The following is a 13,373-nucleotide window of genomic DNA, read 5'->3' as shown; positions in this document are numbered from 1 at the left end:
AATAATTTTACACCACCTAATCAAGGAAGAGGTGGAACGAATTTGAAGTCTGTCAACCGAGGAAGAAGATGAGGTAATTTTTATCAAGAAAGAACCAATTTCAATTGCTTTCATTGTGGAAAGTATGGACACAAAGCAGCAGATTGCAAATTCAAAATGGTGAATAACAATCAAGCACACGTTGCAGAAAATCAGCATCAAAATACTAATGACAATCCGGGTACTCAGACTTTATTTTTTACAAGTAATTCGTGTGCTGAAGATGAAAATATATAGTACTTGGATAATGCTTGCAGTAATCATATATCTGGTAGAAAGGAGTTATTTTCTTCATTAGATGATTCAGTTAAACTATTATTGAAATTTGGTAATAGTACAAAGATCCCTATTGAAGAAAAATGGAACATACCAATTAGATTGAAAGATGGTTCTCTGAGTTATATTTCTGATGTTTTTTATGCTCCTGAACTTGATTACAATTTACTGAGTATGGAGCAATTATCTGAGAAGGGATATAAGATGATAACTTATCATGGATATTGCACTGTATTTGACAACAATGGAAGGTTCATTGATAAAGCAAAGATGACTTCAGACAGAATGTTTCCGTTAAAAATTCAACATGTTAATCCCTCTTGCATGAGTTATGTGATACTTGATGATAACTGGTTGTGGCATATGCAGTTTGGGCACTTTTATTTTTCTGGCCTAAACTACCTATCAAGAAAAGGACTTGTTTCTGGTCTACCACGGATTCATATTCCCAATTGTGTTTGTGAGATTTGTCAACTGGGAAAGAAGCACAGATATCCATTTACTACATGAAAGTCATGGAGAGCTAGAAGATTACTTGAAATTGTGCATTCAGATCTCTGTTCTGTAGAAGTTCCAAGTAATGGTGGTAGCAGATACTTTATCACTTTTATTGATGATTTTAGTAGATATACATGGGTATACTTTCTGAAGCAGAAATCAGAAGCATGTGATGCCTTTAAGACATTCAAGGCGTTTGTCGAAAAACAAAGTGGCTATAAAATCAAAATTCTCAGAACAGACAAAGGAACAAAATATCTTGCGTATTCAGAATACTTTAAGCAACACGGAATTCAACACCAACTAACAACTAGATACACTCCTCAACAAAATGGAGTTGCTGAAAGAAAGAACAGAACCATCATGGATATGGTCAGATGCATGCTCAAGTCAAAATAAATGCCTAAAGAGTTTTGGGCAGAAGCAGTTGCAACAGCAGTTCATATTTTAAACAGATGTCCAACAGAGAGTGTTCGTGATAAAACACCAGAGGAAGCTTGGAGTGGAAAGCGGCCTTCCATTCATCATTTCAGAGTCTTTGGGTGTATTGCTTATGCCCACGTACCAGATCAATTAAGGAAGAAGTTAGATGACAAAGGCGAGAAGTGTATCTTTATTGGCTATAGCACAGACTCAAAAGCATACAAGTTATACAATCCAGTATCAAAGAAAGTGATCATCAGCAGAGACATGACGTTCGACAAGAAAGACATATGGGACTAGAACACAAAGACAGAAAAGCATCCGATTATAATTTCAAATACATGTGATGATGAAGAAGAAAGACAACCTGATGCAACCAAGCAACCAGAATCATCTAGAAGACCTCAAAGAGAGAAGTGACTACCTGCTAGATTAGCAGATTATGAAGTTGGCAATGACAACGATCTGTCCGATGAAAAAATCATAAATTTTTCTCTATTTTCAGATTGTGAGCCGTTAAACTTTGAAGAAGCCTCTAGAGATAACAATTGGAAGAAAGCAATGGATGAGGAGATTCATGCCATTGAAAAGAATGACACATGGGAGCTGATAGATTTACCAGCAGATAAGAAGTCGATTGGAGTAAAGTGGGTTTACAAGACTAAGTACAAACCCAGTGGTGAAGTTGATCGTTTCAAAGCAAGATTAGTTGCAAAAGGATACAAAAAAAAACCAGGTATCGACTACTTTGAAGTATTTGCTCCTGTTGCTAGATTAGACACTATTCGTATGATTATTTCACTCTTGGCTCAAAATAAGTGGAAGATACATCAAATGGATGTTAAGTCTGCATTTCTAAATGGCACTTTAGAAGAAGAAGTGTATGTTGAGCAACCTACAGGATATGAAGTTTTTGGAAAAGAAAATAAAGTTTACAAATTGAATAAAGCTTTGTACGGGTTAAAGCAAGCACCAAGAGCGTGGTACAAGAAGATTGATTCTTATTTTACTCAGAATAGTTTCAAAAGATGTCCATTTGAACATACTCTTTATATCAAGTTCGTTGAACCTAGAGATATCTTGATCGTGTGCCTTTATGTTGATGATTTAATCTTTACTGGCAACAATTTGAAGATAATTGCATAATTCAGAAAGGCTATGATAAAGCACTTTGAAATGACAGATATGGGTTTGATGTCTTACTTTCTTGGCATTGAAGTAGTTCAAAGAGATGATAGAATTTTCATTTCTCAGAAGAAATATGCAAATGATATTTTGAAGAAATTTTAAATGGAACATTCAAAGCCAGTTTCTACTCTAGTCGAAGAGAAGTTCAAATTGCTGAGAGAAGATAAAGGAGGAGCAGTAAATCCTACATATTACAAAAGTTTGATTGGAAGTCTAAGGTACTTGACTGCAACTAGACCAGATATTGTGTTTGGAGTTGGTTTGCTTAGCAGATTTATGGAGGAGTCTTGTACTAACTATTTGCAAACGGCAAAGAGAATTCTTCGATATATCAAAGGTACTTTAAATGATGGAATTTATTATGAAAATACTAATGAAGTAAACCTTGTTGGCTACACTGATAGTGATTGGGCCGGAGATATAGAAACAAGAAAAAAGTACTTCAGGGTTTGTATTTCATCTTGGTTCTGGTGCAATTTCATGGTCGTCAAAGAAACAACCAGTAGTAGCACTATCTACAGCAGAAGCAGAATATATAGTAGTAGCAAGTTGTGCAACACAAGCAGTTTGGCTAAGAAGAATTCTTGAGGAATTGTACGAAGAAACAAAATACTCCAACAACAATATTTTGCGATAACAAGTCAGCTATTGCACTTTGCAAAAATCCAGTATTCCATGGAAGATCAAAGCATATTGATATTCGATTTCACAAAATCAGAGAGTTGGTGAATGAAAAAGAAGTTGTGATCGAGTACTGTCCAACTGAAGAACAAGTTGCAGATATCTTTACAAAGCCATTGAAGACAGAGTTATTTTACAAATTGAAGAAGATGCTTGGAATGATTAATTCTGCAAGCTTGGTTTAAGGGAGGCAATGTTAATTCATTATAAATCAACTTGCATCACTAGAATTTTCATGAAGAGTTTTTGAAGTCAAAATGGTCAAAGAAGAAGCAAAGTTTTAGTTGAATACAATAATCATCAATTTGCTAGATATTGCTAAAAACTAACATATTGGAAGTTTGAAGATTTTTTAAGAACATTGAAGAGAATAGTACAATTATAACATTCTACAACATTGAAGAAATTCAAAATCAAATTGAATTGAAATTGAAGACCAAACAACCTAAATTAGAAGATTATAGAAACTACATAAATATAAGTTGAAGGAAGATTCATGAAGACAACTCATAGCATGGTAGTCATTACAAAATTGATTTGTGATTCATAAATTATTATTTTAGTAGGAAGCATTGCCTATATAAAGGCACATATGCCTTGTGTATTGTATGTGTGTTCCATAAATGAAATTTAATATGTTTTGAAATATTAGAAATTCTCTCCTTAGTATTATGAGCGTTAGTGAGTTTAAGAGATGAAAAACATGATAGCGTCATTTATATGAGTGAGTGATCCTAGGGCCAATATAAGTGGGTATTATACTTACAAATTCCTCCTTCTCATGGCCTTCCCCATCACATTCACAGCCTTCATTTTTTACTCCCTCTTCATTGTCTCCATGCTCTTCCTCGGCCATCTCAAAGACCTTTAGCTCGCCGTAGAGCATCACCCACTCTCTCACGCAAGCCTCCCTCGTTGGCACCCTCTTGCACTTTGGTGTTGCTGGTGTCATCGCTGCCGCCGCCTCCGCCGCCTCAAACCTCTTTTGTTTCAGTGACAAAGCGAAAACAATCGGAGACCTCCTCGATGGCAACATCAACGTCGGACCGAACAAGAGTTCCAGGACGCGGCCGAAGACGTGCGGCAGGAGACGGAGCTTCTTTCCGGCGACAGCTGTGGCGCCGACACCAAATTGAATGGTGATGTTGCGCTTTCAGAGATAGACGAAATGAATCTTTATGGTGGGAACTCTGAATAGTAACGCAACAGAAAATTACAGTGCTAAGATTAACAACAGAATCAACCAATACTAACGAAGAATAAGAGAAAGAACCATAAAGGAACAGTTTTGAATTGTTTCAGTTATTTTCTCCTTTTTTTCCTTAATTTGAGAGTTATTTTCTCCTTTTTTTCCCTTAATTTGGGAAGCTTTTTTTGTGTGAAGGTGGTAAAAGAAATGGGAAAGAACTCGTTATATTAGATTTCTCTGCTAGGAACTGGTCGAGGTCCTCCACCACCACTATTGATTTCGGCCTGGTCTATTGTAGGAGTAGTTTTGGACTCCATGACAAGGGTTTTAAAGATGCAGGTTGGGTTATGAAAGGTTGGAAAAGTGAGTTGAGGTTGAGGGTGGAGATAGTTTGAAAATTTTATTAAAAAATAAAAATAATTAGGATTTGGATACTTTTGTCGTATGAAACCCATCTTCCATAGGTACAACATTAATTTTCGGTTTAATTATTCTGTTGGTCCCTATAGTTTTACCAAATTTTTAATTAGATCCCTATACTTTTTTCCCTTTCAATTAGATCCCTACATTGCTTTAATTTTGTAATTAAGTCCTTCTTAGTGTAAAAACATTAGAGTTAACTGAATATTTATTCGCAAATTGAATGTATTTATAATTAAAAACTTAATTAAATCTTTGACCGCATATATTTTGGTAAAAATATTATGTTAATTTTAATATTTTTAACATGAAAAGGACATAATTACAAAATTAAAAATAGTATAGGAATCTAATTGAAAGGGAAAAAAGTATAGTGACCTAATTAAAAATTTGGTGAAATTACAGGGACTAACAGAGTAATTAAACCTTAATTTTCTTAGTTTATAGGTACTTTTATTAGTCTTCGTAAACTTTACGGGTACTTTTGGTAGTTTACCCAAAAAAAAAAATAAACCAACCTCATACAAATTTTCCCAAGCCAATTTTAACTAATCTAGTTGCCTTACTGGCAGGGAAGGAAGCAGGAAGGATCTATTTACATTTAAATTATGGAAAGGTCAATGGTTCCAGCTTATCCTTTTGTTTATTTATCATTTGTTAAAAGAGAAAAGGTAAAAGACAAAGTGCCATGTACTAAAATAAAAGTGCCAAAACAACAACGAGACTCTTTTGTGTAAAGTTCTTAGTCATGAGACAAAGTTCTGTGATGGCACCACTCGGCACAACATAGTTGAGTTGTTGACAATGGACTCATGATGTAGAAAAAATGGCAATCTTTCCAGTCATCTTTATCTTTTATAATTGTTGACACAATCAAATCCATTAGAGGTTCTTCAACTTTCACAACTTTGGTTTCAGTTCCAAATTACAAATCTAATTCAAATTCCTAATATAGTACAGTAAATATCTAGGCAATAGTGATCAAGTTCTTCCAAAACAATAATCTCAATTCATTAATATAAATATGCAGGAAAAAAATCTACCAAGAACGAACTGGTCAATTTACAGGAACAAGATACCACGCAGATTAACAATAAATCAGTAGTAACATGGAGTTTCAAACTCTCATACCCAAAATACAGAAAAGAAGATAAAGGGGGAAAGTGAAACCAACACAGAATCAAAAAACAAATCTAAAACTTTGTTCACTTAACAGGGAATCTGAGAGGTGAACCACTCCATAACATGCAGTGGAGCCTTGATCAATTCCAAAGCAAGCTCCACTATAATCGTCACACACAAGCAGCACGGACATATGCATGTCAACAACAATCTGCACCACACACATGTACATATATACAAATACATATCAGCTATTCAGCATCAATTGAAGTTTCGTTTCTTATAGCATAATCATGCAATTAGATCCAAACCCATTTCACATGTAAAGAAATCACACAAACCCATGTCATCAATTTTCTATTTTAAGAAAAACAAAAATTGTATGATAATTGAAATTGATGAAAGTGAAGAATTTTACAGAGACAGAAAGAGGAATATCTTACCCAACGATCCAAATAACAAGACCAACGATTGAGATGAGGAGGCAGAGAAAGGCAAAGGGGAGACCCAATAGAAACCCCAAGGGCCTGCACTCGCCATCGCTGTTGCACATTTTTTTTATTTGTTCTCTACTATGATGTTCTTTTCTTTTCTCGTATGTCTGAGAAAATAAGTAGGTGTAGGTGTAGGTGTAGCTAGACAATTTATGTTATGCTTGGGAAGAAAAGAGAGACACGTTTATTTCTGGCTTCAAGTAAAAGCAAATTGGAGTCAAATGATGTGGCTAGTACAGCAAATTTGCCAGGAAAGGAAAGTGATAAATTTTCCGGAAATCTGTTACCCTCGAGTACAATATTTCCCTGTCTCTGGAAACCTATTCGGGTCCCTGAATTTTATAGCGTACATTTTATATTTATTTTTTGATAAATTGTTAACAATTCATTCATAATTGTTTTTTCTTTTTGTCGCGTATTTGACACGTTTCACTTGATAGCTACAAGAATCTTGTGCAGCTCATATTGGCTTTTAAGAGATTCTCTTTTGGTCCTTTTCTCAATAATTTGTGTGTACAAATCTTTTTGCAATTAGAATAGCCACCCAGGGCTTGTTCTATTACCTGCCAATTATACAAGCATATAAGTATAAACCCTTTTCCTAAAGTCCATTATTAAATTGTGTTTTTTTAAGATTATGGGAGTTTATATAGTCTTTGCCTCCTCACATCTAAAATTAACCAAAGCTTTAACAAAAGAATAAGGACCTTTGGATGCACACGGCACTCAGAAAACAAATAATACGGACTTAGTGTTAGTCATTGACTTCATTCTCCACTAAGATGTTGCTCCAACAACCAAGACCTTTATAAAATTGTTATTTACATCATAATCTAACTGGTGTAACGGAACATAAACAAAGTGAAATCATAATCCTGTTCCCCCATTTGCTTATGCTTTCTCAATTCTCAACGATCATGGATGGACACGTGGAATATCAGTCAAACAATGTTTGCTGATGAAAGAATTGCATCATGGAAGTTCATCAGTTAAAGTGCATAAATTATATGACACTGTTGGCGGCTTAGTAGCTAGTTCCAACACATCTTGGCGGCTGAAGAAAGAAATAGTTCATTTTATATTGTGCCAAGATTACTATTGAGGTGGCCTATTCAAACTTGAATTCTCACTTTCCATAGCAATGATGGAAGCCAGCCTCTCATAAACCTGTGACAATAAGTCCTGCTGCATCAACATTAAGCCAAGAGGATAGGAATAGCCAAAGATGGATGTTACTTACAGCTGACAGCTGCTTTTTCTTGCCATCATCGTTTTTGTCCTGATCGCTTGTAGTTGTAGATGCATCATACCTAGACAGGAGAATTTAAGCTATATTCTATGCCCGCTTAAGCCATGAACATTGAAAGCATACAGTGTGTATTAGAGGTGTTATATTGTTTAAGGATAGGTCATAAATCGTAATTCACAATAGATATAGTATTTATAAGTACTAGGAAATTCACACCTCTTAAAGCTAGTTTTTAGAGTCTAGTTAGACTAACATAACTCAAATAGTATGTTTGGTTTTTTGATTGGATATTTCTAAACCATGGTTTCAGCTTTACAGCTTTGGCCCAAACCATGGGTTTCAAGATTCAAACAGAAAGCCAATCAGCTGACCAAAAAATCACGGGGAATGCCAGCTTCCGCACGAGCTTTATAGTTGAAGGGACCCTTTAGTTCCACATTGTATTCCTTTAGCAAGTCTGCATGGTTACAGAAAAAGATGATGTTGAAGCTTGTGTGTTGTTAATATCTATCCAAGTAAGCACACACGGTGAAATTAGACAGGCTTCCCAACCTTTAAATGTGGAGTCTGGGGCACAGCCCAATTTTTCACAGACAGAAACAAACCAGTAAACACCAACTGCTACATGTGCAACTTCCTCATCAGCAATTCTTGCTACAATTTTAGAAGTCCTGTTATCTCCAAAGCCAACCAGTTTTTGCACTAGGCGTGGCCCGGCATCAAGTCCTCTGGCCTCCTACGATTCAATAAACATAGATTTATGATTTATAAAATCAGAATCATAATGCATAGCTTTTCTTCTATCCCTGTATTATGTGACACAGAGAGATCACTTCAAGGCAACTTATGAAACCTGAAGCCTTTCTAAGAAACGCTAGTGAAAAGTTACTTATAAAATTCAATAAGCAAAATGCAAACCACTAGTGCAAAAGAATGATGGTCAACTCATGTCAATCATCATACTCATACTGCTTTCTCCTTCTTAAACTGATATTGCATTGATATCAGTCTTCTGAGTGCTATCAATACACGTATATCTTGATTTATATTGTCTATGTAATCTGTGGTTACTATCATAGTTTGAATAGCACAAATCCTCTAGACTAAGACAAATATTTATGAAGCTCATAACTTCATAAGTCATTTGCGCTTCTACAATTTGAATCAATATATGAGCCAAAAACAAATGTTTGTATTAATGATGTTTAAGCAACTTGCACATGAAAGTAGTGGCCAGTAAAAAAAATGCAGTGTACCATGGAATTTAATTTTAAACCGGCTCGTGGCAGACTTCTCGTCACATATTTTATAATAGAGGCATGATACACATTAACAAAGAGGATAGATTTGTGAAAAAGGCTGCATTATGAAATTTATTAAGTAGTTTTTCATCAAATAGTACCAACAAAAAGCCAGAAATATTTCACGTTAGAGGAAGATTGAGGTGGCAAAAAAGGTACCTGGACTAGTGGGATCACTGCCAAACGTGCAGCGACATTGTCAGATGATTTCTCACATTCTCTCCAAAGCAAATTGTGAGCTGGCATATCTCCATATCTAGTTTAAATGTAAAAAATGAGAGCAGAAAATCAGCATAATCAATGAGAATAGAGTCCTAGACAACAAAATGAAGTAACAACAAACAACCACAAGCCCTTACTTAAAACCCAGCTCGGCAAGCCTCTGTGAACACCATGCGAAATGACGACTCTCATCATCAGCAACATGAGCAAAGTCAGCAAAGAACCCCTCCCCTAGAATATCACTATAGGGAGAAAACCGAACTACAGTATCCCAAGCCAAATCAATAGCATTGAGCTCCACATGGGCAAGATTATGAAGCATGTAAGCATTCAGAGGCAAGCCTGAATCCTTGGGAGCAGGAATTTCCTTAGGGGAAACCTTAAATCAAAGGAAGAAGAACTTCATAATCCACACATCGTCACAAAGGAGCACAAATGCTTGTAGTAATTCGCTATACTGTTGAACAATAATGAAAGCAGCTAACACTTAACATGGCCTAATAATGAAAGTAAATTTGCACCGAGAAAGCTAACAGGGGAATTAAAACAAACAGGTAGCATGCAATATAGAGAGAAAGATGGGAAGCGAACCAATTTAGGATTTCGGGGTCTGGCGGGTTTAGGTGGTGGTTGGGAACGGCCAAGGGGGAGGTTGTGGAGGCGCCACGTGGAGTAAGCCAAGTGAGAGAGTTGAGACTTGGCCACAGGATCGGTGGTTGAGAGAACAATGGAACCAAGCTCAGCCAAGGTAGTCGCTTCCCGAAATGCGGTGTGGAAGAGAGGGTCGCGGTCGGGGTCGGGGTCGGGTATCGGGCCGCGTGGGCCCCAGGCACGGTGGTGATTGAGAGGGCTTTCCCTCCATGCTTGGAGACCAGTCCAAGGTGTAACCTTGCACGAAGAAAAGGAAGTGCGTTGGAAATGAGAGAGAAGGAAACAGTGACAATAGTGTGGGGCTGAGACCTGCATCCCTTGGAGGATTCTCAGACGCATCATTCATCACATTAACCAACTTCCTTTCCTCTCAAACTGTCATAACCAACTACTATCACTCCTATTGGACGGTTTCTTTTGGGCCACTAAATGATCTTCAATCAAAGCCCAATGTGTTCTTTTCTTTTTCTTTCGTTTCAGGTCCGTACCTTTTTTGTTATTTTATTATACGGTGCCCTCACCACTAAAACAAAAAAAAAAAGAAAAAGAACATTTAAATTAGTTCAATCTAGTTTATAAAATGGAGAAATGCTACTTCTCCTTTAATTTTTAACATTTATTCAGCTTTTTTAAAGATTTATTATTATTTAATTAATTTAAAAATCTATTTTTATATATCAGTTCAAAAAATCAGGAAAGTTATTTATTTTTATTCTCTCTTTTTTTTTACGACTAAATAAAGGATAATATTTAAAGGATATCTGGTTATACCGTATAAAATGTAATTATAAATCGACTTTTAATTTAATGTTTGGAACGTGTCCAAGAACCAAATTCTTAAAATAAGAAAAGAATCAATTCGTCGCAGATCGAAACTCTATTTAAGGGTTTGTTTGCTTGCCAATGAATTACAAAATGGAATTCAAATTCCCGACACTTGCTAAAATAGATTAGTAAGTTAACTATTAGACTAACCCAACTTAGTTGAATTTAATATTTTTTTACTATTATTTTTAATTATCAATCTAATTTTTTTAGTTTATTAATTCAACAACATATTTTTAGGCCACCTTTTTAAACGTTAATGGCTAACTAATAAACAAAAATAAGAACTATTACTGGTCTTCTAGTATTTACTTCTTAAAATTACTTTAATGATTAATTATTAACTAATGTATGTATCCGTGTGCAATGCATGAAAAATATTGATTTTTTAATTATATCTAAAGTTTATTTAATAAAAAATTATTATTATTTGATATATTTAAGCTTATATTTTTTTAATTTATGCAAACACTAAATAAAAATATAAAACAAATAAATTCACAAAATAATTGAATTAATTAAAGAAAAAGGCATAGTATACAATAGATTAATATCTTAATTTTTATGATAAATGCGTGTACATATTTTTTTTTTGTAAATATTCAAAATTTTAATTTATATCTGCAATATTCATAGATTGTATCTTTAATTTTATATCAAATATAATTGAAATATTATTTATATTAAAATTTTTATTCAATTACAAAAAAATAAAAAATACTATTATTAACAATAAAAAAATACCAATTGATTAAACACAACATCTATATATTTGTATTATTATACATTTTTTTATTAATATTAAAAAATCTTTCACTCTGTAAAAAAAGTTATGATTGAATCCCAATAATCTTTATAAATTATTATTAAACGTATGGACTTGTACGTTAATTGATTGTGTTTAATAAAAAAATAAGACAAATTAAATTAATTGTCACTTTAGAAATGTATAATAAAATGAATAATTTTGATTATGCATGATTTGTGAATAATTTAATTAATATATAATAATAATTTTAATTTCTTTTAAATATTAATGCATTTATACTAATAATATAGTAAGAATAATAATTATGGTGCGTATTATGATTGCGTAAAATATTGACAATTATAATTATAAATTTATTTAATAGTAATAATGATAGGTTTGATCTGTTTTAAAATATAAAAAAATTAATTAATACTAAATTAACATTTAAAATGACTGATAATTAATATAATTATATATTTATTATAATCATTAATGGTAGCTATTAACTTAATATATTTTATACCTATGATTATTGTTTTATATATATAAATATATTTCGGTGGACAACTAAATTTTAACTTGATGGATATTTTCTTATACGGTAATAAAATTTTTAGTGCAACTATTAATATTTATAGAATTGTTTTTGTGTATTAATAATTTAATATGATACATAAATGAAGTCATTATTTATTATTTGTTTACAATTTCACATAATTGATTAAAATATTTGTCATATTTTAAATTATTTTGTATAGATATTTGATTACGTCAATAAAATTTTTTAGTACAATTAATAGTATTTTTTAGGAGTTAATTTTTGTTATATTAATCATTTAAAAATATAATTTACTGTTAGCAATATATAGTTTTTAATTTAACTATTGAATTTTTTTCTTAGTTATACTGGGAGCCAATAAAAATAAATTTATAAATGGAAAACAAATTTATATTAACAAAATAAAAAAATAATATATCCAAAAATAATAATTATAATATATAAATTGAAGTAATAATTTAAAATTTTCTAAAACTAATATAATCAAATGCTAATATTAGATCTAAACTATTTAAATAATATATTAGCTATCCTAAACCTTATAGACACAAATAAATAAAGGTCAATTATAGTGTAAAGATGTAAATTCATACAGAAAATACAGATATTCATTTTAAACCATACAAATTATTATTTATTAATAATATTAGTAACATTGTTGATATATACGTGTAGTTGTTTTCAACCACAAAAACATAATCTGTATAAAATAAATTTTTACAGTAGTGTTTTTCATAAATAAATAGATTTTAATTAATCAATCTCAAAATGACAATCAATTGAAATAATGTTATACCTTAAATATTTAGAATTTATACAAATTTAAATCATCCTCTTGTTAAATAGACTTCATCATTTGTTATTTATCTAATATGGCAAGATATAAAATAGCCACGTCCAAAAGTTAAATTAACCTTTATTTCCATCAATGACATTGAATTGACGTACCAAAAAACTAAAAAATCACAATATATTATAAAAATATTTAGATTACAAAAAATTTAAAAGAAGAATATTTAAACACAAAAACTAATCTTTGAAATTGCATTTTCAAGGTTGACATAATTCTTTAAAAATTGAACCTAAATTGAAGAAACTCAATCTCATTATATGCTCCGCTTCAAAGATTTTCTTGTAGATATAGAAAGCATGAAGATGATAGAATTTGAACTTAGCCTATAAAATTTCTTGATAGCAATGGCTCAATAAAAAATCGAGCTTCTCCTAAAAAAACTAACTTTACCACATTTTATTGGGTTGGTCATAATATACAAGTAGTTCCAACTATCTTTCAGTAAAATAGAATTCATTACCCTTTCGTTAAACTCTTACATTCATGTAATTAGAACTCGAATCAGTGAATACAACTCGAGCTAGTATTTGATGGATGCAGAGCATTGTAAATGATGTGGCAAAAGAAAATTGCGGTGTAAGGTTAGATGAAAAAAAAAAAGCTTGAATAAAAACAATAATCAAATTATCAAA

At 32.5% G+C, this 13,373-nt stretch overlaps 2 protein-coding genes across 3 annotated transcripts; both read right to left on the bottom strand.

Annotated features, from left to right (window-relative positions):
• Positions 1 to 5,754: 5,754 nt before the first annotated feature.
• Positions 5,755 to 6,663, bottom strand: LOC107462452 (signaling peptide TAXIMIN 1). Its single transcript, XM_016081047.3, has 2 exons — positions 6,280 to 6,663; positions 5,755 to 6,047 (listed from the first exon to the last, which is right to left on the bottom strand). Exons 1-2 carry the CDS (start codon positions 6,387 to 6,389, stop codon positions 5,924 to 5,926), a joined length of 234 nt encoding a protein of 77 aa, XP_015936533.1. The 5' UTR covers positions 6,390 to 6,663; the 3' UTR covers positions 5,755 to 5,923.
• A 398-nt stretch (positions 6,664 to 7,061) lies between these two features.
• Positions 7,062 to 10,110, bottom strand: LOC107462451 (uncharacterized). 2 transcript variants are annotated; one of them, XM_016081046.3, is made up of 7 exons: positions 9,694 to 10,110; positions 9,240 to 9,481; positions 9,040 to 9,136; positions 8,132 to 8,315; positions 7,956 to 8,036; positions 7,571 to 7,641; positions 7,062 to 7,497 (listed from the first exon to the last, which is right to left on the bottom strand). In XM_016081046.3, exons 1-7 carry the CDS (start codon positions 10,093 to 10,095, stop codon positions 7,426 to 7,428), a joined length of 1,149 nt encoding a protein of 382 aa, XP_015936532.1. In that variant the 5' UTR covers positions 10,096 to 10,110; the 3' UTR covers positions 7,062 to 7,425. The 2 variants fall into 2 exon arrangements, 1 of the variants encoding a protein (XP_015936532.1); XR_008001994.1 differs by having other exon boundaries at positions 7,436 to 7,497; positions 7,571 to 7,676.
• Positions 10,111 to 13,373: the final 3,263 nt, after the last annotated feature.

This window comes from Arachis duranensis, chromosome 8 (assembly GCF_000817695.3).
Source record: "Arachis duranensis cultivar V14167 chromosome 8, aradu.V14167.gnm2.J7QH, whole genome shotgun sequence".
Lineage (NCBI taxonomy): Eukaryota > Viridiplantae > Streptophyta > Magnoliopsida > Fabales > Fabaceae > Arachis > Arachis duranensis.
The sequence above is the reverse complement of the archived record's forward strand: the minus strand, read 5'-3'. Positions and strand labels throughout refer to the sequence as shown.

Excerpts from the sequence above, each read along its gene's own strand:
- LOC107462451 (XM_016081046.3), bottom strand. The coding sequence starts at position 10,095 with ATGATGCGTCTGAGAATCCTCCAAGGGATGCAGGTCTCAGCCCCACAC. Across the intron at positions 7,642-7,955 it reads AGCTGGCATTCCCCGTGATT|GGTATGATGCATCTACAACT; the intron begins TTTTGGTCAGCT and ends TTCTCCTGTCTA. Across the intron at positions 7,498-7,570 it reads AGAAAAAGCAGCTGTCAGCT|GTTTATGAGAGGCTGGCTTC; the intron begins GTAAGTAACATC and ends TTATTGTCACAG.
- LOC107462452 (XM_016081047.3), bottom strand. The coding sequence starts at position 6,389 with ATGTGCAACAGCGATGGCGAGTGCAGGCCCTTGGGGTTTCTATTGGGT. Across the intron at positions 6,048-6,279 it reads CTTGTTATTTGGATCGTTGG|ATTGTTGTTGACATGCATAT; the intron begins GTAAGATATTCC and ends TGTGTGGTGCAG.